The 26479-nt window shown below is 51.2% G+C and overlaps 7 protein-coding genes across 7 annotated transcripts; 4 read left to right on the plus strand and 3 right to left on the minus strand.

Annotated features, from left to right (window-relative positions):
- Positions 1-643: 643 nt before the first annotated feature.
- PpBr36_07640 (uncharacterized protein) lies at positions 644-2253 on the minus strand (the record flags this gene model as incomplete). The annotated part of the gene is made up of 2 exons (XM_029894775.1): positions 644-1443; positions 1617-2253. The coding sequence occupies 2 exons, from the start codon at positions 2251-2253 to the stop codon at positions 644-646; spliced, it is 1437 nt and encodes a 478-aa protein (XP_029748717.1).
- Positions 2254-2732: 479 nt separating this feature from the next.
- On the plus strand, positions 2733-3427 carry PpBr36_07641 (uncharacterized protein; the record flags this gene model as incomplete). Its single annotated transcript, XM_029894776.1, has 2 exons — positions 2733-2805; positions 2919-3427. 2 exons carry the CDS (start codon positions 2733-2735, stop codon positions 3425-3427), a joined length of 582 nt encoding a protein of 193 aa, XP_029748049.1.
- A 1071-nt stretch (positions 3428-4498) lies between these two features.
- PpBr36_07642 (uncharacterized protein) lies at positions 4499-8174 on the minus strand (the record flags this gene model as incomplete). The annotated part of the gene is made up of 6 exons (XM_029894777.1): positions 4499-5259; positions 5346-6188; positions 6273-7064; positions 7603-7742; positions 7764-7839; positions 8063-8174. The coding sequence occupies 6 exons, from the start codon at positions 8172-8174 to the stop codon at positions 4499-4501; spliced, it is 2724 nt and encodes a 907-aa protein (XP_029748052.1).
- A 2520-nt stretch (positions 8175-10694) lies between these two features.
- PpBr36_07643 (uncharacterized protein) lies at positions 10695-11786 on the plus strand (the record flags this gene model as incomplete). The annotated part of the gene is made up of 2 exons (XM_029894778.1): positions 10695-11061; positions 11164-11786. The coding sequence occupies 2 exons, from the start codon at positions 10695-10697 to the stop codon at positions 11784-11786; spliced, it is 990 nt and encodes a 329-aa protein (XP_029748051.1).
- Positions 11787-14680: 2894 nt separating this feature from the next.
- On the plus strand, positions 14681-16530 carry PpBr36_07644 (uncharacterized protein; the record flags this gene model as incomplete). The annotated part of the gene is made up of 5 exons (XM_029894779.1): positions 14681-15007; positions 15077-15598; positions 15660-15930; positions 16005-16035; positions 16107-16530. The coding sequence occupies 5 exons, from the start codon at positions 14681-14683 to the stop codon at positions 16528-16530; spliced, it is 1575 nt and encodes a 524-aa protein (XP_029748046.1).
- A 1096-nt stretch (positions 16531-17626) lies between these two features.
- On the minus strand, positions 17627-21088 carry PpBr36_07645 (uncharacterized protein; the record flags this gene model as incomplete). Its single annotated transcript, XM_029894780.1, has 1 exon — positions 17627-21088. The coding sequence occupies one exon, from the start codon at positions 21086-21088 to the stop codon at positions 17627-17629; it is 3462 nt and encodes a 1153-aa protein (XP_029748045.1).
- Positions 21089-23909: 2821 nt separating this feature from the next.
- On the plus strand, positions 23910-26166 carry PpBr36_07646 (uncharacterized protein; the record flags this gene model as incomplete). Its single annotated transcript, XM_029894781.1, has 7 exons — positions 23910-24076; positions 24161-24286; positions 24397-24500; positions 24582-24728; positions 24826-25109; positions 25251-25814; positions 25969-26166. The coding sequence occupies 7 exons, from the start codon at positions 23910-23912 to the stop codon at positions 26164-26166; spliced, it is 1590 nt and encodes a 529-aa protein (XP_029748048.1).
- Between the last annotated feature and the right edge of the window lie 313 nt (positions 26167-26479).

Below are 26479 nucleotides of genomic sequence, written 5' to 3' on the forward strand. Positions count from 1 at the left end.
TGCCGTTTTGTTTTTCAAAATGCTGGGTTTAATATGTGTCATGGAGTTGTGGTGTCAAACTTGAATAATTATTCCTTTTGCATGGTGTTTTTTTGCTGCACTTTGTCGGAGAAAGCAGAGGAAAGCAGGTAGTGATAATGCAAGAGAATCATGACAAGCGTGGGACTTTTCTGACACTAAATTGAAAACCGATTCAGAACCATTCTGATGTTTTACGCACGCCTGGAATACACAAACCATATCAAATAAGATATATATATATATATATATATATATATATATATATATATATGTGTGTGTGTGTGTGTGTGTTGTGTGTGTGCGAGTGTGTGCGAGTGTGTGCAAGACATGTACAAGGTACCTGGTTTAGAATATTACAGAGAGCAAGATGACTTCTGTACCATATATACTTGCCTGATGACGAATGCGAACAGTTTTACCAGAGCAAAGGCGAAAAGTCACTGAATCGATTTTGATACTCATGCAGACATCCAACCTCCTCTATATTTGGTACTCTTCAAGAATTTATTCTTCACATCTCTATATGATTACAATATTATGTACACCCTGTACATTGTACATAGAGAGAAAAAATAACTAGCAAATGCATAAAACAATATGGTACACACTTTGCTTCCCATGTTTACATCTTCATGCTCATCAATGCAGCACGCTCCATCTCGCCTACGTTGCCGTTGCCGCCGATTGACCACACGTCGGTGACCTTTTTCTCGTCAACGGCATCCCTCAGCAGGCCGCTGGCGGCCCAGTACTCCATCAGCGAGCGCGTCTCGAGCCTGGACATGCCGCCGAGGCGCAGGACGGGCACGTCCTTGAGAGCCTCGTCAACGCGTGCGTCGTAGTGGCGGCAGTAAGGGTCCCTGGCGGGCGGCTCCTCGCCGCGTTGAATGGCCTCGCGCTGGGCAATGGCGAGCTCGACGCTAAAGGACTTGGGGTTGTTGCCCTTGGTCTCGGCGGCGATGAAGGCGCCACCAGCAGGGAAGCCCTTGAAGCCGTTGCCGTTGGACAGTCCGTCGACGAACCAGCGAACGAGGGTCAGGTCGTGCGAGTGGATCAGCTCAAAGGCAGGGGAGCGGTAGTCACTCGTGCGCATGATGTGGGCGAGGCCGTCGAGCGCTACCATAACGGGGCGGCGGTCCTTGGACGGGGTTTGCAGCTCGGTCCAGAGGGCCTGCAGCACGGGCCAAGCGGTTTCGGTCTCCTTACAGGAGTCGATAAGGTCCAGGAGGGAAGAAGCGTGCGTGATGATCTCCAGGGAGAGGTCCTGGTGCTTGTTCAGCACCGTCATCGTCTGTAGGATGTGGCCGCTAGCCTTGCGCATCTGCTGCAGAATGTTGTACGCGTAAACTGGTTGCATGTACTGCTGGGGTGTTGTGCCGGGTAGCGGGGCGTACTCTGTGCAGGCTGTGGTAAGTTCTTGGGCTAAATCGGTGCAAAAGGTATGTCAGTCTTCAAAATCTCCAACCCGCAAGTTTATCGTCATGGGCATGATATATATATATATATATATATATATATATATATATATATCCCATGTATGCTAGCAAAGGTTCATTGTCTGCCCTTATGAACAGTCCCGTTCGACGTTGACGAACCTTCAGGGAAGTTGATGACAATCCAGTCATTGAGAAAGGCGGTGGTCATAGCCTGCAGCAACAATGTACTCTTGCCCACGACCTTGTCACCAGAGATGATCAAGCGAAGGTTTTCCTTCTTCACTGCAGCATTTTGTATCCTCTCGGCGAGCTCAACCGTCTCTGTCCTGATGAGCGTGTGCGGCGCGTGGAACAGGCCCCACGTCTGGGTGTGCTTGAAGGCCTCTACCGCCCTCAGCTGGTCCACGATGGGCTCTGGGAGGGCGCAGACCGAGCCGATGCTCTTCCTGTCGCCAATGACCTGCCTGGTCAACGTCTGGAGGCCCTCGACGCGCAGGGCGTTGTTGTTGCTAAGCTGGATGCGCTTGCGGAAGGCCTTTCTCTCGCCCGGCAGCGGCGACTTGCCAGTCGGCTTGTACGTCTTCTTCTTGCGGCTCGCGTTGCCCTTTCTCTGCTTTGGAGCGGCCGGACTCGGACCCGAAGCAGCAACAGCTGCGCTGACCGAGAAGGCTGCCGACGCCGTCATGGCGCCCGGCATGGTGGTGAGGATGCCTGGCGTGGCCACGCGACGGGGGGCGGCCTTGAGGACGGCCATGGAAGGCCGCAAGAGGCACCTCCAGCAGTTTGGCGTGACCATGGTCAGTCAGTCGGTGGGCAGGAGGAGGAAGAAGGCCAGCTTCGACTGGTGACGTGCCGTCGTCGTTTTGTTTTGTTGTCGTGTCGATGTCGATTGGTTTATCCAATTCTCCCTTTCGCCTTTCTTCGCTGCACCAAGGTTTCGCACCTGAAGAAATTCATGGTCGAATGCTTTTGGGGAGCTGGCAGGGGTTCGGCAAGCTTCCCGTCGAGGTTGGCGACAGGTCCAATCAGCAGCTTCGAATTCGCCGGTTTGGCCCACAGTCTCGGCGTCAAAGGCCCACATTTGTTACTGCCGCTGAATACCGCCTAAAAAGTTCCCCCAAGGTAGCTGCATTCTTAGGAGGCATCGCGCGCCGCCTCTGGTGCGGGGATCACATACTAATATACCGTTGTTATCTAACTCACCTTTCCTTACCTTTAATTACGTATTCGGAAGGCTGAGGGCCAATAAATAACCTCTGCAACTAACGCTCAATCATGTCTTCGGCAAAACCTCAGGTAAAACTGCCCGTCGCAGTCAACAAGCCTACGCCCTACTCATTCGATCTCGGTAAGCCATTCGCTCCTTTCCTTCCGGTAGCCGCAGACGCGCTTAAGCTCTCCTGCTCTGTCGGCTACAACATCTACCTAAACGAAGGCTTATGCTGATCTTTGACACCACAGCTCTGCTTCTTGCCAATGACCCGAATCCAGTAGAGCTCGACAAAACGGATCTTGAGGGCTCGCTGTCGAGCCTGGCCCGGGATGGCGCGCAGGCGCTCATCAACCAGCTCCTGACGACGTGCCCGATCCAGTCCACCCCCTCGGGCGTGCTGCTGTCGCTGCCCGCGCAGCAGACGGCCCTGCCTCGCGAGAAGCCCGTGCCGGCCGCCAAGGAGCCAACCAAGTGGGAGCGGTTCGCCGCCAAGAAGGGCATCAAGCCCAAGACGAGGGAGCAGCGCCGCAATATCCAGTACAACGAGGAGAAAGGCGAGTGGGAACGCAAGTGGGGCTACAAGGGCGCCAACAAGCAGCTCGAGAAGGACTGGCTCGTCGAGGTCGACCCGGCAAAGGAGGCTAAGCTCAAGGAGGGCGAGACCCTCAGGGGACAGTCGAGAAGGGAAAGGGTCGAGCGCCAGAAGAGGAACGAGAGGAAGATGCGCAAGAACGAGCGGGAGGCGGCCAGGAAGTGATGAGAGAGTGGCGGGGCTCGACAATCTCTGCGCTGTGCACATATGTGTTTCTTTTGGTTGGGAAAAAAACGGCCTTTTTCAAGCGGCCATACAGGTGTCTGGAGTTTGGCTTTTGTTAGGAAATCTTGTGGATATCTTGGGTGGTTTTCTGTGCCGTTTTCACTTCTGCCATGGCAAATTCTTATGACCCCCCATCAGTGTCCTTGCCACTCGATATCGTGCCCATGTCTACTGATTGCCTGCAAAACAAAATATGATCTCTATGTAATTGTCGGTGTCCATAACAGGCACAGCTATGTGACCCGTCAGCTGGCCTTCGGTAACCAGGGATTCACGGTGTACACTTGACGCAACAATGAACAGTGACCACACAGTGGGGCTTGGTTGCATATTCGACAGTGATAGCTGCTGCATTTTCCGAAATTTCCAGCGTTTCAGAGGGATGTCCACATAGTGGCGCAGATGTAGTGCGTATATAATCATTTCCCCGTTTCTCCCAGTATTCAAACCTCCAAGGCAGCATCAATTCAAATTGCAAGAGAGAAAAAAGAAGAAAAAAAGAACACGTTAGAAGTAAACAAGGTCGAAAGCGACTCAAACAAAATTAGGAAAGACACAAAAGTTCCGCGCCTTGTGCTTCATGCGTCCGAAAGCCGATAATGAGGATAGAGAACTACAGATGCCGAAGGGGTATAAACAAAAGATATGGAACGAAATGCTGGGAAGGGGAAGAAGGGAAAACAGCTTTTAATCACAACGTAAAGATAGCAGTGCACCACTCCTACTCTCCAAAACCATCAGTCCGATAATGCAAAGAAATAGCGCCGTGAAAGATTTCCACCAAGTCGCGAGGATGGTGCCATCAGATTGGAGCTATGATTGTTGAGAGAAGTCCACATCAGTAGTAGCAGGGCAAGGCCTTCTACATTCGTGCCAAGAGTCTAATCCACTGCAGCTTTCGAGATGCAAGGAAAGCAGGAAAGCATCATTGGAACCCAATTCTCTCGTACCCAGATCTAAGATGAGTAGACTGAGCTCTCTTTGAAACGCAGGTTGACACTAGCAACAGTACTAGAAGCCCAGCGGCGACAGCGGCTTTATCGGTGATAGAGGCCGCATATTGTCTCCTTGCTGCCTGGGAGGCGTCTCTTGTTTGCTGTCTATTGTCAGGGTTGTCGATATGGTCGAGTCTGACGCATCGTCGGTCTCTTGAGGAGTCTTCTTGCGTGGCCGCGGGGCCTGTTCCTTTGCTTGCTGCTTTGGCTGTTGCTTTGGCTGTTGCTTTTGTTGTTGTGACTGCTGTTTCTCGACTCGATTGGATTGCGAGGCGGTTTCCGATGAAGAAACGGTCCTGTTCTCCATGGGGCTCTCCTCAAGGCGTCTCCTCTGTTCTGAAAGGCCCCGTGGTGGCGGTTGGTCAAACAGCATGTACTCTTCTTCGATGTACCTTGCCTCGTCCTTGCAGCCTTTCCAACAATCCCGCCAGTCGCAGACCAAGAACTTGAAGCAAAACGCATCAATCTTCATGCATGGTTGGAAGCAAATGCAGAGATTGCGGAAGTCCATCTTGTTCTTGTCCGAATGGGCCAGCAATAGGCTGAGGTGGCATGTGATGGCAAAGAGGAGATAATAATTGAAGGGTGACAGGTTGGACAGCTCGTCTATCAGCATCTGAGGTACCGTTTCTGAACCGGCACACTCCCTCGCTATCCGTTCTTGAGCTTGCTTGGGGAAGAGCTCATCCGGTAGCTGTCGGAGCCAGGCCTTGAGCATAGAGCCAATGATGTTGATATCGTAAAGATCATCTTGAGCAAAAAGATCAACGTCATATTCTTGTACAGGGATGACGGTCAGCTTGGTTTTTCCAATTTAACAAGAGCCTAGCCAGCGCGCTTGGAACGAACAGCTTTATACATACCTTCGTCGAATTTGCGTTGCCACTTCTTTATTTGCGGACCACTCCCTGGCACACGGTACAGGCCTTCAACCTCCGTTCCCTTGTAATTAAGATAATCGATTGCACGCCACGGAAACGCCGGCATCCAGAATTCGGTCTTGTCACGGGAGTCCTCGAGTCTCTTGGAAATGCGTGTGCGGCGGACCTGGTCACGGAGGGGCAGGTTCAGGACTTTCAACTGGTAGTGTTCGTCGTCCACCACCGGCTCCTTCTCGGTAGTGCTGCCACTCCTTCCACCCTTACCAAAGAGACCCTTGCTGATCATATCTGCGGCCTTGCTACCGGAGCTCTTCAGACCACTAAAAAATGCCGAACCCGAGGTGTTTTGGTTGTGACTGGTGGAGGATTGCACCTTGGAATGATTATCCCGGTGGTTGTCCCGGTGGTTCTGGTTCTCCTTGTCGCGGCCGTGCGCATCTCTTGTCCGGCTCCTGTCACTCCTTTCCGCTGACTGGTTTCGACTGGAAGAAGACATCATGTCCCGGAAGCTGCGATCGGGCTGCCCAGGAGCGGTTCGCAACGGATGTTGTCCTCCCGCCGTATATGCCCTCTCGGGCTTTTCGATTTCCGGCTGTTTCGCAGATGCGGGTGGCTCCTTTTCCTTATCTTTGGGGCTGAGCTGACCTTCCCTGTCCCTTTCTCTCTGTGACCTTGAGCGACCGAGTAGGGCGAAAGGCTTCGGTTTTCCCTTCTTCCCGGAGCTAGACTCGTTGTCGACCGAGGAAGCCAGAGATATGCTAGACTTGGAAGGCAATGAATTGTCTGTTCTGTGTATCGCACTACTACCATCCGCTGGAGTAGTTTCTGGTTTGAAAAGAGGGTCAGTCGAGGGACGGGGCAATGCGCGACGTCCACAATCGAATTCATGTTCCAAGATCAGGGTCTTACCTGATTGCTTTGAGTTCTGCTTGGTGACAGTAGAGTTATCAGAGCCCCTCGACATTGTGTCGGCCCGGGACTCGGACTTGTGATGGGAGGGAAGCCTATCGGTCGATTTCCCGGACTTGCCAAAATTAAAGAAGAAGCCCGACTTGGACGACTTGTCGTCGCCGTGCCGCTGGTGCTGGCTCTGCTGCTGCTGGGAGCGCAGTGATTGCTGCGACGACTTGTGCTGGTGCCGTGACGCCTTGTTGGTGGTTGCGTTATTTCGACCGTTATCTTGCGAATTGTGCAAGTCGCCAGCGTCGGCTCGTTTCTCGGTAGGGTTCTGAGAAGGCACCTGTTCCAAAGCGGAAGATATGGGAGGATATGGGTGCTCGTCGGAGGGTCGCCAGGACTGTAGTTGCTGGTCTTGATGCTGATGTTGCAGATACTGCGCTTGTGTAGCGGAGGGCGACGTGGCGGAGGACGGCGATTTCTTGTTGTGGAATCTGAACGGCGATCGAGGTGATTTGGGCGAACGTGGTGAGCGTGAGTCTGCGGGTGACAAGTTGACTTGCAGCGTTTCAGCGGGAGCTATGCGTTGCTGTTGGTCATTGCTGGTCGAGGAAGCGACAGGGTTGGACTCAGGAAGCGTCAGCGGCTGAGGTGCAGGTTTGCGTCCCATCGTGGCCTTTGGAGTTGAGGGCCCGTCCCTCCCCGACAGGCCTTCGTCCTGATTCGTACGCTGCCGCACGAGAGGAGGCCAGGCCAGTCTGATCTTACGCAGGCCCCAGTGTCTCGGGGTGTCGGGGCTTTTGGCTGCGTAAAAATAGGCAGGTTGGGCTGCGACGGTATTTGGGGGCACGTTTGCTTGGGCCAAAGGCAAGGCTGGTTTTGGGTTGGGGGTGACGGGAGGAGGGGGAGTGCGGGAGTTCCTTCGCCTTACGGACCAGACTTGACAGGGTCGGGCTCAGGTCCTGCGTATGGACTTTCTTGGTACGGTCTAGTCCAGCGGGCACTATTTTGAAGGGGTGAATTGCCTGCCTGCCTTCTTGGCTGGCTGGCTGGCCGGCTGCTCAATTGGGTTGCTGGTTTTCCGGTTGCTGGTGGGTCGGGTCGTTGCAAGTTCGTAACGAATACTCGGTGTGGCTTGTTCTGCGCAGAACAGTGGGCAACAAACAGAAAAGAGTTGGCGACGTGTATTGATGGATACTTTGTGGCCCGTCGTATCGTGCCGTGTTAGGATCAGATCAGCCTGAGGGATGGGCATGCAATGCAAGCCGCCAGCTTCGGATGCCTGGGATTACGGTGCCTTTTTGCTGACAGGACAGTGTAGGCAGACCTGTTCTTCATGTACGCTGTACAGCACCGTGCTGATTGGAATAAGCGCCGCCCCAAGCTTCTCCTGGGATTTTGCTAGCAGCGAGATCAATGGTGCGCCAGATTTCAATTACCGCGCTCAGGGCAGATTTGTAGTGGAAAGGATGAGCGGCAATTCTAACCACCTAACCACCTCACCCAGTTTGTATGGATTTCGTGCTAGGCTTGGGTGCGCAAAAGTTGTCGCTGCTCGTCGAGAGAGCCGAATTGGTAACTAAAAATATGGAATGCACGCACACGCACACACGTTTTTTTTTCTTCCTTTCGTACAAATTTTCAACAGGAACAAGGCAATTCGTATTGTAGGATGTAAAAAGTAGTGCAGAGCTTAACTTGTCGCGGGCAGCTAATGATTGGTACCTCACTAGGCGGCCGATACCCTCAAAGAATGGCGGTGGCTTTGGAATTGTGTGCCCGCCCGGCTGTCCATCAGGTACGGATGCAATAAATCGGAAAGACAGCCCAACACGACGCAAGAGTACGTGCGGCGCTCTTAAATGCTACGGTACCACCATGACGATTCACTATTGCTTTGTACTTTACAACCATACCTGCAGGCCAGCCCCGCTCAATTGGATGCGCGACGGCGAGCAGAGTAACAATTATCCAGCCAGGTCGCCGCCAAACGAGGCATTACAGGCGGACAATCTGAATGAGCATGGGTGTCAAGGACAAAACGGCGAGCTTGAAGGGATTGGGTTTACTAGTCCAGATGATCACGAGGGCAAGTCTATCTTTAAATAGTCTAGTTCGGGTCTAGGGAGAAAAACAAGAAAAAAGGTACGTACGTACGTCTTGCTCGGAAGTGATATCTAGGCAGAGGATCACACACAGATAGATCGATTCTTTGTCCTTTTACACACTACCTCGTAATTCATTCCTGCCCGACGGTGGATATCACGGTCTGTTATCAACCACAATTTAACATTTAACAGTGGATGCTCCACGGTCCGATCTGCAGAAGGCATGATACAGGACAACCCAAAGGAGAAAAAAAAAAGAAAGAAAGAAAGAAAGAAGAGAAAATAGACGCTCGGAGCAAATTGAATGGGCTGGACCGCGTCCATGGCCAGGATGTGCCCTCATCATCGCAAAATACTGCCGAGTCGCAACATCGACCCGGCCCGCCCTCTTCTTTTGACGCTTGATCAGGTTTCCACTTATCCCCCCCCCCCCCTTTGCGGTCACGTCTCGCCCGCTGCAGACCATGTGCTTTCTGAAACATGCCTATTGTGTACGCTCCAGCAGCAATGTATCATCACATCAGGGGTATTACTTTTTTTGGATTTGCGCACGCCCAGTCTCATTGCATCCAGTAGCCTGATTGGATCAATTTGTACTTTTTGTGCTATGGATGCTTACTGTATAGATGCAGAATTGGGGGCTTCGAATGAAGAATGAGAAAAGAGGAAAAGAGAGCGACGGAAATAATCATCTTCAGCAGACAAAGATTGATAACGACAGAAGCGGTCCGTGTCGTGCAGTCCCTTCCATCTTGGCAACGTCCTAAAACACTCATACCTGTTCGGATGGAAACGGTAACAAGCCAAATATAAACATTTGGTAAGATAAACAAGCAAATCAAACAGTCAAATGTAAACAACCAAAAAGAGTCTCTTAGGCATTTTCTATCTCCGGGCTGGAAAGTCATATACAACGTACTTTGTGTGAGGGGTAATTGTTATGTCGGACCAAGATCATTTCTGGTTTTAAATAAGGTACTGGCTTACCCAGGCATAGATGGCTGCCATGATCGCTATCGGGATTCTAAGTGATGCGCTCAATGGATGGTCCCTTCATGGACCTCAATGCGCGAGATGTGTGCCCCATAACCAAGGCCCCATTTGCTGCTGCGCAATGCATTATCGTGGAGTCGCTGGCCTTTGATCATCGAAATGCCCCGGATAATATCCGTAGTTTGAAATAAATAGATCAAAAAAAAAATGTCCCTCATCGAACCAATAGCGGTGAAAATGAGGGGTTTGCGAGCGATTGCAGATCCAAATACAGCAATTCCGTACTATGGGGTAGGTGGCACGTGATTGAAGATCAGGGCATTGGGGTAATATGTAAGGATGGTGATGTTTCTCAAACCCTTTGATCAAATTGTGGTGGTGTATTAATGGTGTTTTTTTTTTCTCTCTCTACTACGTAACTTATCCGGCACCCTGCAGTCAGTACGTTGGTTGCTTCCTACTACTGTACATGGCACTGTAGAATTATAAGTCAAATTCAGGAACTACTTTCGTCTGAAACACGACACATTATCTGATTTCTACCCTTACCTGCAAATTGTTTTCGGTCATCTGCAGCGCTTACTTACCTACCTACCCACCTAGTTTACATACCAGGGAATTAGACGTGTAGCATTGTAAGCATAGCGAGCGTACCTTGTGGACACCGTATACGAATTACATGACTTGGTATATCCCTGTATACAAAAATCCAACCCCTTTGATTGAGAGACATTTATCTAGACATCCGGGAGCATGGGCTGCGAAAAGAAAGAAGCCAACTTACCATATACTGTTGCTACAGTAAGGTTCTAAACTTCGTTCATAATTGACATCATATATACTTACTCACCCGTTTTTTCCGAATTCATCTCAACTGGCATCGGTCGAGTTTAGATTCCTCGGATGCCGTCGGGACTTTTACCTGAACGATCTCTGTTCGGTACGCTCCCTTCCTAGTCCTAGTCCAAAATTAAAATCACGATCTAGTATTGTCCATCACCTTTGTGCCGACTGCCGAGATTATAACCTCCTGCGAAGCGGACTATTGTTTCTGCTGGTATGGTCCAAGTGGCAGCGGTAGAGCGGGGCACTTTGGAGTGAAGGTGGAGCTAATGAAAGCTTGCTTCGTTAGGCCGGGAAAACCTATGCTGTGCCTGACCTTGTCCGGCTTCTCTGGTTCTCGATATCTACCAGGGGCGGCGTGACTGCTGACATAAGTCGCCAAGGTCGCTTACGGCATTCAAGCCTCCATCTTTGAGGTTAGCTATTGACAAATTTCATATACCATTAATTGTCTTAACCACCGCACCCTGCTGCGGTGCCGGCATCCAGAATGGCAACGCAAGACTCTTCTCTCCCGGACGAACTTCGACTGGCCACCGCTGCCCATGTCAAGTATGTCCAAAGTCTCGACACAAGAAAAGAGGATTATGAGTACTGGTTGACAGAGCACCTGCGGCTCAATGGTGTTTACTGGGGTCTCGTGGCACTTCATCTACTCGGCCAGCCAGACGCTCTACCACGGGATGCGACCATAGAATTTGTGCTTTCTTGCCAGCACGACAACGGTGGCTTTGGGGCCGCCCCGGGGCACGATGCACATATGCTCTCTACAGTCAGTGCTGTACAGATACTGGCCATGGTTGATGCGCTTGACGAGTTGGACAAGAAAGGAAAGAGCAGGAGGCAGGTAGGCAAGTGTAAGTCTGCGTCGTCCTGGCGATACGAGATGTTGTGCTGGAGCAGTTAGCAAATGGGCTTTTTGTGCTCACGCGCCATCCATATTTTGTCTTGCATTATAGTCATTGCAGATCTACAGAACCGGCAAACAGGCACGTTCGCTGGGGATGAGTGGGGTGAAGAAGACACGCGATTTCTTTATGGAGCACTGAACGCACTGTCATTGCTGGGGCTGCTTGAGCTGGTCGATGTGGGCAAGGCCGTCGACCATATTGTCGCCTGTGCCAACTTCGATGGGGGCTATGGCAACCGCCCGGGTGCAGAGTCACACTCGGGCCAGATTTTTACCTGCGTCGCTGCGCTGTCGATAGCCGGCAGGCTGGACCTTGTGGATACAGATAAGCTAGGCCGCTGGCTGAGCGAGAGACAGATTGCGGGAGGCGGACTAAACGGCCGCCCGGAGAAGCAGGAGGACGTATGTTACAGCTGGTGGGTGCTCAGTAGCCTGGAGACCATTGGACGGACGCACTGGATCGACCGCGATCAGCTGGCTGCCTTCATCCTCAAATGCCAAGACACGGAGAAGGGCGGTATGTCGGATCGGCCTGGAAATCAGGTCGATGTCTTCCATACATGCTTCGGCCTGGCTGGGCTTTCACTTCTCAAGTGGCCCGGCTTGGAGGCCGTTGATCCTGTGTATTGCATGCCAAAAGCTACCATTCAGCGCATTGTAGGGCGGGCTTAGACTAATAGTGAATGTATAATGGAATGTGGCTTAAATGCTCTTATTCCAGGTGTATGACAAATGCTATTCCCCGACTCAATTTCCGTTTCTCTTCCCGTTGCTCTTCTTTATTCTTCTCGCATATTCTCTTGCAGTCATGGCCTAGGAGCAAGATACAATGCTCGTTAGGATAGACAGTGCGGGGGTGGATTAATAGCTTGCGTGTTCTTGTGGTCTTGAAGTTTGCTACTCTGAAAAGACTCCTTTGGAAAGCGGGCGAACATGTCTTTGTTTGAGGGCTTCTGATACAAGCTGGGAGCAGCACTAAGCCGTACACTACGGAAGAAATGACCAGGAACCGTCTTTATATTTACAAACCGTTTTCATGAGCATGGAGGGCTCATTATAACACTTGGTTGCCGTGAAACCAAGCATCTTACCCCTATAGGATGTCTATGAGCCCATATACTATGCTTCATAAAATAGTAAGCATCTACCAAAAAAAAAAAAAAAAAAAAAAAAAAGGTTCTCGGGCACCCTCGACACTTTCTTTTCATTAAGAAACGCCCGTTGAGGCAAGCTTTAACTGAGACTGTTGATCTGATATGTGGCAAGGTATGACAATACTGGAGAGTGCACAGTTTCTCTATATGAGGCATTCAGGGGCGAGTGTAAGTGATGTACTGCTGCTAGCTTGTGGATCTGTCTCTAGAAACGAGAGAATAAGGCAGACAGGTTACCCCAGGAACATGCACTGAGAGATGTCAGGCTTAAGACTCGTTTTTGTGCTAGTAAGAAAATTGCCAGTTCTCCGTTACGTTGTACCTTCCCTGGACGGTGGACTCCTGCCAGCGCCCTTGCAGCCCGCATTAGTCCTGCTTCCTGTTCAGGCTTACCCCCTCTCCCACTGTCGCTTTCCAAAGAAACGTTCCAAACCCCAAAGTGATTCTACCATCTTTTGCCACTGGCACTCCGTCATCCTTCTTTCCGAGGCAGCGTAATCTAACTCCAAGTTCTGATGCTGCCTAAGCTCACATGTGAGTTTGCGTCACAGTTAATAGATACACGCTCAGCTTCCCTACCTGAGGAAAACCAGGGCCAGTTTTTCCATCACTTCAAGTGGTGCTAGCCAAAACCCATTCCTTTTGTCCCACTCCCTCTTCGAGCATCGTCTTGATCCTCCAAGCTTCAACAGGCAACTCTCTCCCAACCCAGCCGTAGCTGAGGCTTATCTTCGGGCGGTATATACCATCCACCAATCTCCAATCGTTTACCTTTTTCATTCCGATCACAACATTGGCGACTCTTCTTCGCCATTCGTTCACTCACTTCTCTCCGGATTTTATCGGGGTGTTTCCATTTTCTACCAAGTTTCCTCGTTTCATCCAGTTCCTGGAAGACCCTCCCAGCCTTATCTACATCTTTCTGGTCAAGTCAGCGCGGAGACCATCTCCACCCAGAAAGAACCTACATCTTTTCACTTTTCCTTACTCAGGGTTTCTGAAGCGCATAACCCAAGAATACAACATCGCCAGCTTCAGTGGTTCAAGACGAGTCTTCGAGTCTGGCGAGACGTGAAAAAAGGTTAGCGCAGCTTCAACAATCGTCTCAGATTAGACATGAAGAATCTGAGCTCGAGAACAGGTTCCTGACGGTACGAACAGCCCTTACTATAGACCGACAACACCGAGTACCTTCTCAGCACTGCCTTGTCGATAGGGAACAAAGGAGATAGATCTGGAAAGGCAAATCTGCTTTTCCCGCTATCAACGACCATCGCCTACTTGCTGGCATCGTGCCTCTTATCACTCCCTTGAAAAGAAATCACCTGAGGAAGCTCAGCAACAGGCATATCCGTATCGGCTTCGGAAGCTCCGATTAAGTCTCTACATTGAGGTTTTTAACATCAACAAGCCTCCTTGGCCGAGAAGCACTCCTTCATCGGCTCTCCTTGGGTCTTGTTGCAAAACACTATACCAAGTGAAGCGGCACGAGTTCACTCTCATAGGCAATCATAAAACAATAGCCACAGGCTCAGCACTAGTCTTCCAAGTCTACTCTGGTACTTTGCTACTTGATGTGTTATTGAAGACAGTTTACAGTGGTGAGAATTTTTCGATGTACAAAATACCGACTAGATCGCCACTGACTTGTCCTCTCAGCCGATACGAGGCTTCATCCCTCAATAGCACATTCCCTGTTTTGACAAACTCTCCTCGGAACCTATTGCCACGCAGCTTTCCCAAAGCTGCCAGAGATAACCCAGGGGCATCTCTCACTGGTATGGTATATGCTGCCTTTTAGCTTACAACGTAAGTGTGAGTAGCACGCCTACCCTACATGGGCTATTTCTCAGCTGACCTTCTCTTAAGATATCTGATTCTTATTATAGTGGTTTAACCGTTTGTTAGAAGCCTCCGCTCACGAAGGCCCTCCGAAGGTATCCTCATCGCCAGATATTCGGGACAGTTCGCAACTGGGTAGTATAGAGCTACTTGGTTCCCTCTGAGCATTAGGGCTCGAAACTGGACACTTAATCTGTCTCATCTTACCATCATACTGTGAGTTCTTGGCCATAAGACTCTACTGGATCTCGCTGGATCTGCCTCAATGTGTCCTTTTACTGACACCTCCAAACATCTTTACCCAGACTAATAGACTGCCTTAGCGGCACTCCCTGCTCTCCCTCTATACATGGTGTGGGAAGAGGCTAGCAAAAAGTCACTCAGAAGCTTTCGAGGCCATTCTGCCTCTCTCTAAGCACATACTCGGGCCTCACAGCCGGATCTCGACCAGGCCTGCCTAAGCAAGCTTTCTTGACCTGCAACATCGAAAAGCTCATTAATCTCAAGTGACGTGCTACATCTTTCGGCAAGGCTGTCATTGACTGTCTAGAGCACTTCACGAAGGACAACATGGTATCCCGGGGTTCCGGCTCTAGTCGTCGGGAGCCTGCCTCTACGGAAGAGTCTGCTATTCCTCTGTTATGCGACTTGTGTCCTAAGAAAGGCCAATTCTCCGACATTTCCCATCTCTTGACGCATATCTCGTCAAAAGGCCATCTTTCTTGCAGGTTCACGACTGACATGAAGGCAAAGGCTGGCGATATCAACGCTGCAAAGAAAATGAGGGATTTCGAGAAATGGTATGCTGAGAATGGAATTGATGGTCTCCTTCAGGACCGAATTACATCCAAGGAGCGTCGAGTCAAGAAGTCTCGAGGTCAGGGAGGACTAGCAACAGTGAGTGCAGAATATATGTCAATCGCAGGCTCTTCTTATAGGCAGATGACTGACGCCGACTTGCTGCAGACTAGATCAGCGCGTTCACAACCTTCACGACAGGCCTCGGTAAAATCCGAGCCTGTTGAAGAAATGGACAACATGCGATGGGAGCTTGGTCCCATGCGGCTCCGTCCAACCAACTCCGGTCGTCACAGTCAGCCCGTTTTTGAGACACCTACTACTCGACGCACGCGATCATCCGCCCAGTTTCCTGATTTCGACAGCAGAATTGACAGGTTTGACAAGTGGGAGACTTTTGAGACAGACTTTTCTGATGTGACAGACTTGGTTTACTTTGACACCACCGAAGACATATGCGAATCGACCGTCAGCAAGCTCAAGGGCATCAAGTATCCCGGCATGGCTGTGTTTGATTCCGCTACCCCTGATCAGAGAAGAAAGCGCAACCAACGCAAGCACGAGTCCGTCATAACCAACATGAAGCGATCTTCCGAGGCAATCGAGCCTACGGAGTGTATCTGGCAAGGCATTGGCAACTTCGAACGGAGTCGCGACATATATGCCACGCCTTCGGTGGATGGCAGTCCAGTAAGTTCATGCCCCCTGATACTCACGAATCTGCTGTCCAGCCGCTGAAAATATCCATTAGGTGAGTAAAAAGGCCGAACTCCAGGGCAACCGGAAGCGCAAGAGGCCACTCCGCCCGGATCCGGATCAGGAACTCACCGGCAAGCGCCGGACAAAAGTAGCAGTCAGGGGCGGACCGGCGAGAAACAACTCTGGCGGCTCTCACGAAAGCCTGTCTACAAAAACCATGAACTCAATCTCGGAGAGCTTCGACGATGACTCTTGGGACATGGATAACACAGCACCAGACACAGGAGATGTTTTCCAAGATGATGACAATTCGTGCGTCATCAGTGAGTGCATCTTTCTGGTGGTGAAGTTGTCTTTTTGATGATGGAGCCCCAGTCGGAACTGACGCTTAATACAGATCGAATAGTCAGTCCTGTTCACGATACAAGGTGAGAAGACTTTTTGCAGATCTTTACGGTAAATCCTCAGCTGTCTGACTGGCTCGGCTCACTGGGTATAGGTTCCAGTTCCATCGTCGACCAGCACTGCAACAACTTGACAGTAACTCTATGATGATTCCACCCACCCAGACTCCGAAGCATATTTCATATCCCTTCATGAGCCACGCTAGTCACCTACGTGACTTGCGGGATTTGCGTGGCCCTATCACCCAGCCAGACTTCACGCTTGGTTACATGATACCGCCGCCCACCGCCGACGGCAACAGCTTCAATCCTCTTTACATGCAGGGCCGGGGTGCAGCATACCAGCAATTTCATGGCTCAGTATATGACAGCACAGATCGAACCCCTACAAACACTTTCCCCCAACCCATCAATGGTGGTAGATACGGATACCAGGCTATGCAACACAATAACTCTCCTGTCAATGCCGCGCAGGTCTGCCTCCAGCACAACGGCGAGCATATTGACTTCCAGCTCTGAAGCTATCAGGACAGGGTGAAGGATCAACAAGTGGTATCCGTACCATGGCATACGGCTATGGTGCCATTTCTTGTACCACCAAGTTACGTATAGTTCAGCCTGTGCCGTCAGTCCGAGTCTCCCCAGATACTTTCCATTTCCTTATTCTGCCTGTCACTTCATCATCGTTACATCGACCACGAACTACTGGGACATAGGCGGGCATATACTGCCGCCCGCATCCTGTGAGAGTCTGCTGGTACTCCTATTTTGGTTCTTCAGTACGCAAGAACCCCAAACGCATGAGCATCGCCTGAGTGATTGGTACGTACTAGCAGTATCCGGGACAAATCTTGAGGGCCGTGACCTAACATATTATAGGTTTGCAGTCATCATGCTATGCCGGTTCTGAAATGACTTCTTTGCAATATTACATACTTCCTCGGTCTACTGTAACGGCAGATCGCAAAATCAGCTGAAGAAGGGCGCATTCTGTGCCAGGGTCACACCGGAGGCTCAGGAGGATTTGCTGCTGCTCCCGCTAACTGATTCTGGGGGTCGTATAATTCTTTTGGCCTCTTCTTTTCTTTCCCTTACTTTCCCCTTTCTTCCCTATTTCTTTTGTTCTTCTTTCCAGATTTGGCCCTTTGACTCTGCAATTTTCAGCCCCGGGTGATACCTTGACACATCAACGTTAGTACATTGGGATTGATGTTGCATGGGGATCTAGTTATTCTAGTCGCGATTACCTACACTGGGTGCAAGCAATAGGGCAAAAAAGGCTTGTCGTAGTCGTTTCAGCCTCTGGGTTCAACAGATTTTTGACGTCCTCTGTTCCAATCTTCTTTGTCTTGTTTCATTGCTTCTACTTACATAGTCAAAGAATCGAGACGCATAGATACAATCGACAGCTTTGGGGTACAAGACCTATTTGCAAGGAACGATATGGACGAACTGACCACTTGAAACCACATGCCCTGACGATTGCAAAGTTTCAAGATACAACACAGGTACCTAGCTCAAAAGGGAAGAAAACATTGCACATGGTTCTGATGTATTATTACAAGAAGAGGTATGGTACAAGACATTGTAGTGACACTTTCTAAGATTTCTCGGCTCAAAGCTGCTCGATACTCGACAGTAGATGCTCCAGGTGGTCTTCAGAGCCATCTCCTCGGAACAAGACCTCCAAGAGCTTTGTAGCGCTCTTGAGCCTCCTAGCCCTGACGTCGTCCTCCATTTTCCGCGACTTGCGCGCAGCCACTTCGAGTATCTTGCGAGGGATCCTAGCGAGACGGGCAACGTTGAGACCATAGGATCGATGAGCGACGCCATCGGCGACCTCGTAGAGAAAAGTGATGTTTTCACCCACGTCGTCGTCTTGATCTTGGTCGTCGTCGTCTTTAGCGTCACGGGACGAGGTGAAACGCATATGGACGTTGCGGACGAGGCCGGCGCCCAGGCCCTCTGCGACGCGGGCGAGGCTCTGGTAGTGGGTGATGAAGAGGGTGAGGCAGCGGGTGTGGCGGACGACGTGGTCGAGGACGGCGTGGGCGATGGCGGCGCCGTCGTGGGTGCTGGTGCCGCGGCCGAGCTCGTCGAGCAGGACGAGGGAGCGCGGGGTGGCGGTGCGCAGGATGGCGGCCGTCTCGCCGACCTCGACCATGAAGGTCGACTCGCCAGCGAAGAGGTTGTCGCTGGCGCCCATGCGGGTGTAGATGGCGTCCGAGAGGGTCAGGCGCAGCGAGTCGGCGGGCACGAAGGAGCCGACCTGGGCCAGGAGCACGAGCAGGGCCAGTGCACGGACGAAGGACGACTTGCCGCCCATGTTGGGGCCGGTCACGAGGTGGGCCAGGGGCGCCGGTGAGGAGAGCGTCGTGGTGAATGGGATGTAGCCGCTGGGGAGGGTGTGTTCTGCGATCGGGTGACGGCCGCCTGCCACGGCTATGGTGGGCGGGTGTGAGTCTGGGAGGATGGTGGGCTTGCTATAACCTGGCAGGGCTGCTACTTGTGCAAAAGAAAGGAGACAGTCCAAGGTTGCCAGTGAGGAGACGGCGTCTCGTAGGGGCTGGTACTGGTTTGCAATGGAAGCAAGCATGGCCTTGAAGGCGGCGTCGCAGGCGGCAGCGAGGGCCTCCTTGTGTTGATCCCGCTCGGCGATCAGTCGCACAACCTCAGGGGTGTGAAAGCGGGAGAGCTTCTTTGTGCCGCTAATCTTGGCCCACGACGCGGGAACCTTGCGGATCTCGGTGTTGGGGACTTCGATCAGATACTCGATTCCGGCGACGGTAACGTAGTCGACATCCTTCTTGCGGCCCAGGGTTGAGGCCGCATCTGATCGATGTGCATCCAGCTCCTGCTCGACGGCGGCGATGCTCATCTTCTGGGTAGTGATCTCGTCCTCGCCGTCGTCCCCGGTCTCGTCGCTCTCTTCGCGAAAGAATTCGTACTTGTCGTTTTTGCGGGCAGCGTCGGGGTTTATCCTGTTCAGGTACGAGACCACGATCTCCCTGATTCGAGGAAGGGAAGCCAAAGCCTCGCTGACGAGTGATGATTTGAAGCCGCTCTGACTTGGCTCCTTCACGGCAATATATTCCACCGCGATCCTCTGGAGGGTCTGCAAAACGGCGAGAAGCTCAGGCCTTGTGCACCTGCCGTAAAAGATGCGGATAAGACTCCTCTCGAGGTCGGTCTTGATGCTGGAAAGCAGTTTTTGTAGTTTTTCAATCTGTGGGCTGTTGCGGTTCTCAAAGAGTTCCTCCACCGCAGTGACTCTATCGTCCAAACGCTCTTTATCCAGGAGGGGACGACCCAGCCATTTCCTCAACATTCTCTGGCCAAACCGCGTTTTGGTCTTGTCGAGAGCCCACAACAAGCTCCCCTTCTCGGTGTGGTCGGTCGCGTTACGGTAGACCTCTAGACTCTCGAGGGTCGTTCCGTTGATGCACATGTGTGACCGGGTGCTGAAAGACTGAAAGTACTTTGTCAAGTCAAAGATGTGCTCCAGGCCAAACTCTGTCAAGTGCGTGATCATGGCAGAGAGGCAAAGAGTGACTGGTTCGGGGAGATTCAGGACCTTGTCTAGCAACACGGCAGCTCGGTCGTCCTGGGAACTGCCCTTCAGCTTCCCGGCATAAAACTTGGTCACATGTGAGGAGGCCTCTGCCGGTGTCGTCTTGCCCTTGACCACCCTTTCGACCCTCGTCCTGTCGCCAAAGACATTACTGGCGCTGCCCGAGAGGTGCTTGACTAGTTTCTCGGTAGCTTTGGAGAGCTGGCCCACAATAAGCAGCTCGCAGGGCGAGATGTGCAGAAGTCGGGTCTCTATCTCGCTCCGCATGAAGCCGTCCTCAAAACTGTCATAGATGATGTCTCCTGTGGCAGGCTGCACTGCTACTAGACCAACATCGACTTTTTCATCTGTCCCGGATCCCTTTGCCGCTGTCTCGGTGAGGCACAGAAGGTAGCCCCCCGAGTGCGCCCCTGAGGCTCCGGCTTGGGATTCCATTTCACCCATCTCGTCGATGTATGTGCCCTTGGTATACACCTCGCACAGTTTGCGTACAAAGGGTGCGTTGCGATTATCCCCCGCCTTCTTCAGGGCTGCCGTCTCGATCTGCCTCACAACGCCGACCTTGTGACCGGCGGCGACGAGCCTCTTTGCGTGAACTGGCAGTCGATGGACCGGTATGCTGGCCGAGGCGAAGCGGTCGAGGTGGGCTTCCGAAGGGTGCTCGTCATAGCGGAACTTGCCGGGTATGCACACGATGCTCAGCTCCTTGGCGGCCACGCGGGCATCCTCGCCAAAGAAGCGGAACTTGTAGCCGACCTCGACGATGAGGATCGTATCCATGTGCTTCCTCTTGATTTCTAGGAACTGCAGCTCCATGGGCGTCAGTTTACCCGACTTGGCCACCTTTTTCTTGCCCTTGGGTGGGAGGGGCGGCTCCTCCTCTGCCGCATCTCCGTCGTCTTCATCTTGCGCGCCCGTCTCCTGTTCTCCCCGCCCGGCACTCCCCCACCTTGACATTGCCTCGGGATGGCCGAGTTTCTTGACGAACTTGTCGTGGAGTTCTCGCTTCTTTCGGAGAGTGGCAGCATCAAGTGCCTCGCCGATTTCGTCGGTCTTGGTCCGTCCCTTCGGTTGGGACTCCTGATAGATGTATCGGCCAGCTCTACTTGCGGACGACGACGACGACGACTGAGAGACTCCGGCCGTGCCATCATCAGCAGCTACTACTGGTTCAGAATCGGCCTCGGCCTCGGGATCTGGCTGGAAATCGTCATCGTCATCGTCCCCGCCATCGCCCTCGTCATCTTCATCGTCGACGACAACGTTCTTTGCCCTTTTGCTGGCCCTTGGTCGGCGAGTGTTGCCAGCGTCAGGGTCTTGCTCCAGTGGGCGCTTCCGGGCGTTATCTCGCGACGAAGGGGATGAATCGGTAGCACGCTCCCCGTCCTCTTCACTTGCGCTCGGTCGAGATGAAGTGGGTCTCTTTAGGCCGTTGACCGTCTTTGGCGTGAAGAAGCCGAGGAGCGAGGCTTGTTTCTTGGGAGCAGCCCCCGAAGGCCCGGCCATGGTATGAAAAGAAAAGTGAAAACAGAAAATTGCGGGCAGCGTCAAGTAAGCGAAGGATATCTTACTGCCTTGAAATCGTTTTATGGGTTGAAAATGATCGGGCAAATTATCGTCGCTATTATAAGCATCGTCACCCGAATGGTTTCCAAGACTTGTCGCTGAGAAACGCGCCAGCCAAGCGTAAAAGCGCGTAAAGTGGTAATCCAATTCAATTCATGACGACTATTGGTCTGCCCATGCACGTTCTCACGTGATAAATCACTATCTATACCCGTCAATTTTTATAGTCAACCAGGCTCTTCCTTGCCTTTACAGTAGTCTAATCTTGAAAATGCATGACTTCCCTCGTCGGAGACTATTCATCTGAAAAACGAAATCAATTGACGAGAACTTGTGGTCTACTCATTCAAAAAGTGGTCATAGGATTTTAAATTTGGAGGGAAAATAAAAGACAACACAATATACAGAATGAGAAGAAGAAAAAAAAAGACTCATCCATTGAGCAAGCTCAGTCAAATTTACCTACTTCCAAACGCGTGGTGTCTCTGGTTCGGGCCGTTGTCCCTGCCTCCGCCAACTTTATTTATTGATCACCGCCAAGTGGTAGCGAGGGTAGTTGCTTTGTTTGCCAGGTAGGAGGAGTTCCAATTCAGCCTAAAATGCCACTGGAGACAGGACCTGTGGGCTGCTGGCCGGACCCATCGATCTCCGTTGAACACCGAAAATGGCATGGACAGCATAGGAAACGTTTTCGTTTTTCTCTCTCTCTCTCTCTCTCTCTCTCTCTCTCTCTCTCTCTCTCTCTCTCTCTCTCTCTCTCTCTCTCTCTCTCTCTCTTCTCTAGACCAAAGCCAAGCTGATATCCTTCTTGGTATGCATTTAGTGCTCATATAGCTTGGTGATTAACGCTTATGCGGTCATCATCTTGTCAAAGTCTTAGACAAAAGCTTGTCAGGACTTGTCTCATCCTTTCTAGTTGGCATTTTCTCTCTTTTTCTTCACGACGGTTCCTGCTGGTTTTGGTTATTATTCATTCATACCCACCACCATCAGCGGAAAAATGGCGGCGAGAGGAGGGAGTTCTCCACAAGAGCATTGAGTAAGGTAGGTACAGCTTGTCTAACCTCTTGATACACAGTGGCACAGTGATGCGGATCGGGATGGCGTTTCCGGGGTTCGAAAGTACCTCGGTAGGTACCCAATTACATACAATAAGCTTCTCACAGACAGTTGAATTGTTTAAACATCCCAAAAATACAGGGATAAAAGCACAGTTGCAAATATCGTGCCTTCTAATATATGGGAAGCCATGCCATGAGCTTGCATATTACCGCATAATATGCAGGCAAGCCATGCCGTTCCTTGATGGCCCGAATGGAGTCCTTAAAATGAACTGATTATCTGCTGTGTTTCCTACAAATATCGTCATCATACTACAATCGTAAATTATACCAAGATTACTTTTCCTGCTTAAATAGCCGAGAAGGTTTACCATTCGAATTTATTTGCCTCTCTGGATAAGCTCCGATCATCCGAAGATTACAATACAGACACCAGAGGTTGTCCAAAGGTTTCCTTCCCACTAACACGTGGTTGCGACGAGGTCATCCCAAGTCAAGGCAGGTGTAGCTACCAATGGAGCCCGGATCTCTGATAGTATCACTAGGGAATATAGTGGAGGATAGCCGTGAGACTAATGGCGCATCCCCCAGATTTTACCCCTCAACTTGTACAGCGCCAAAGCCCAAACCTTGGTCCGATTTGTTCTAAACTTCTAAACTCAAACCCACATTTATACCATGGTACAGCAGCAAATGGGGCTGTACTGTTCACGACTCGCTCGTTTTCCAAAACGCTTCCCGAGCTTGACCAGTCTCGCATCAGAGACATTGTGACCACTCAGGACCTGTTGCTCTTCATTGTCGATGGCAAAAAAAAAAAAAAAAAAAGTCGGATGTGCGGCGAAACCAGCAGCCGTCTCAATGGAAAATCGAATGAACCAAATAAGTAATGACCGGGAAATCCTTTTGGGAAATGCACTGGAACATCTACAGTAAACAAACTTGACCACCCAGGTGCAAGTGCAACACGACTAATACAACCTCACCACCTCGACTTGGCACTCGACGATCCAAGTTCCACTGGTTGTATTTTACCGGAAGTTTAAGGGACATCCCTGTGCCGCCTTTAGCTTTGTACCGCCATGCCCTGCGAACACTTTACCCTTTTTCTTTTTTTATGTTAGACTTGTTTTTTATTACCTCGTGCTTTCTCTTCCATCCTGTGCCCCTCATATACACAGGCTCACTTCTCCAACGAACCGTTTTCCGTAGCATGGATCCCCTCCTGGCTACATGGCAAAACTCCCGCATGAAGTTCGGTTGATACATGGGTCCAAGAACAAAAAAAAGAACGCAACACGCCAGTGTGGTCCTATACTAATTACATTTGTCTCGGTCCGTCAGTCCATTTGACCTTGCTCAGTCAGAATTAAGCTCATACATCCATGTTTATGGAGTTTTAAGGGTATTCTGTGTCGGGGTAGTTCATCTCTCTTATATCTTCACCTCGTCCTCCCCCCCTCCGCTTCGAGGACCTGCTCCATTTTTTACTTTTTTCGTCTTTCACTTTGTGCACCAATCGTGCTCAGGCCAGCAAAGCCAAGCCAAGCCCAGTCTTTTAAGACGTTGAGTCAAGGTGGTGCTTCTTGTACCGGCTAGGACTTTTTTTTGTTTTCTTCTTTTATTGTGCGTCCCATTGTCCGTTTTTCCCTGTTGGTACATCTGGTCAACCGACGTAGGGGCCAGCTCTTACGGCCATCATGTCCAAGCTATTCTCCAAAAAGCCCAACGAGGGGGCCACCATCCAGGCTCAGCAAGAGGCTCCCCGGTTCGAAAAGGTTTCGTGGACCAAGGAGCCCGGCCTCCGTCAGCTCTACTTCTATGCCTTTGTTCTTTGTGTTGCATCTGCCACTACGGGTTACGATGGGTATGTGCCATATCGTTGGGTACCCCCTTTTGTGCTGGCTCCCGGAGCTAGACTGCTGACCAATGTGACTCTCACTCGCTACAGTATGCTGTTCAACAGTGTCCAGGCCTTTGATACCTGGAAGGACTACTTTGGAAACCCCCAGGGCCAGATGCTCGGCTTGCTCGGAGCGCTGTATCAGATTGGCAGCATGATCTCTATTTTCTTCGTGTAAGTGCCTGACTAACCAACACTGCTCTTTGAGCTAGTTCTTTCTTCTTCTTCTCTTTTTTATGAATAGAAACCATCTTGAAAATTGACCTTTAGATTTTTTTGGACAGGCCTTTCTTCACTGACCATTTTGGTCGCAAGATCCCCATCGTTATTGGCTGTGTTATCATGATTGTCGGCGCTATCCTTCAAGGATGCTGCCAGAACCTTGCCAGTAAGCTCTGTCTGGGTGCATTCGTTGGGTGAGATGTACCATGGATGTGACTTTGACTAACGTCAAGCTTCTTTCTGAAAGCCTTCATGGGTGGACGTGTGATGCTCGGTTTTGGAAACAGCTTCACTCAGCTTGCATCCCCCATGTTGCTCACCGAGATCTGCCACCCCCAGCATCGTGGTCGTTTGACTACAGTCTACAACTGCCTCTGGAACGTTGGCGCTTTCAGTCAGTACACTCCGTTACCACATCATATTAGATACACTATTTTCTTTTTCTTGTTTCTTTTTTCTGGCAAGTGCTAATCTTTTCATCTACCATACAGTTGTGGCATGGCTTTCCTTTGGCACAAACTACATCCCCAACGAGTGGAGCTGGCGTATCCCATGCATCATCCAGGGCCTGCCATCCCTGATCCAGCTCTCTTTCATCTACTGGGTTCCCGAGTCTCCTCGTTACCTCATCGCCAAGGACAAGCACGATCAGGCTCTTGCTATGCTCGCCAAATACCACGGCAACGGTGATGCTCAGCATCCTACCGTTCAGTTTGAGTACCACGAGATCAAGGACACACTGAAGCTGGAGCTTGAGCACAAGAACGCTAGCAAGGTGAGTCAAAGATGAGCTTCATGCCACTGAGCTTGGGGCTCCCCCCTTTTATTTTGCATTGCCAAAAAAGAGGGATTATTTTTGTACTGCGAGGGGGGTTTTTATCAGTACATCCACTAACAGACTTTGCCTCAAACACAGTATTCCGAGTTCCTCAGGACCAAGGGAAATCGCTACCGGCTCGCCATCCTGATCTCCCTCGGCGTCTTCTCCCAGTGGTCCGGCAACGCCATCATCTCCAACTACGTCGCGGTGCTCTATGACACGGCCGGCGTCAAGGGCTCGACGGACAAGCTCGGCCTGGCCGGCGGCCAGACGGTGCTCTCCACCATCGTCTCCATCAGCATGGCGCTCCTCGTCGACCGCGTCGGCCGCCGGCCCATGTTCCTCGCCGCGACCGGCGGCATGTTTGGCACCTTCATCTTCTGGACCCTGACCTCGGGCCTGTACGAGGAGAGGGGGATAGACGGCGCCCGCTTCGCCATGATCTTCTTCATCTGGATCCACGGCATCTTTTACTCGCTCGCCTGGTCCGGCCTGCTCATCGGCTACGCCATCGAGGTCCTGCCCTACAAGCTGCGCGCAAAGGGGCTCATGATCATGAACGTCTGCGTCCAGGCCAGCCTGACCCTCAACATCTACGCCAACCCGCTCGCATTTGAGCACTTTACCGGCCACCTGTGGAAGCTGTACCTGATCTATACGGTAAGTCTTCTTTTGGACTCATTCTTTTGGGGGGGCATATTAGCTACCCGAACAAGAATCCCCAAAAAAGAATTCGTAGAAAAAAGAAAAAAAAAAAGAATTATGCTGACCTTTTTTCCCCCCCTCTTCCCCCTCTTGCCCCTCTCTGCTCTAGTGCTGGATCCTTGGCGAGGTCGTCTTTGTCTATTTCATGTACGTCGAGACCCGCGGTCCGACCCTCGAGGAGCTGGCCAAGATCATCGACGGCGACGAGGCCGAGGTCGCCCGCCTGGACCTCGACAGCAAGGTCTACTCAGAGAAGGACGTCCTCAGCAGCAGCAGCACCGAGAAGGTCCCGAGCCGTGTAGTCTGAGGGGATGCGGTGCCAGAAAGAGACGGCAACATCTTTTTTTTTTCTTTTTCTTTTTTTTTGTTGTCTCTTGACTATCTCGGGTTCAGAAGCTCATGGTGGACATACATATGACCTTTTCCTTTTTCCTTTCTCTTTTTTTTTTCTTTTTTCTTTTTTCAAAAGTCAAGTCCCTTCTATATTTGGGACAAAATGCTCTGGCACTCCCCTTGCCTTCACTCTATCCACTGTTTCGGACATGCTTTTTTCTCATTTACACGCTATACTTGGATACTAGACTTGGCTGATTGTAGATGGTTAATGTGATACCTCATCT

This window comes from Pyricularia pennisetigena, chromosome 1 (assembly GCF_004337985.1).
Source record: "Pyricularia pennisetigena strain Br36 chromosome 1, whole genome shotgun sequence".
Taxonomy (NCBI): Eukaryota; Fungi; Ascomycota; class Sordariomycetes; order Magnaporthales; family Pyriculariaceae; genus Pyricularia; species Pyricularia pennisetigena.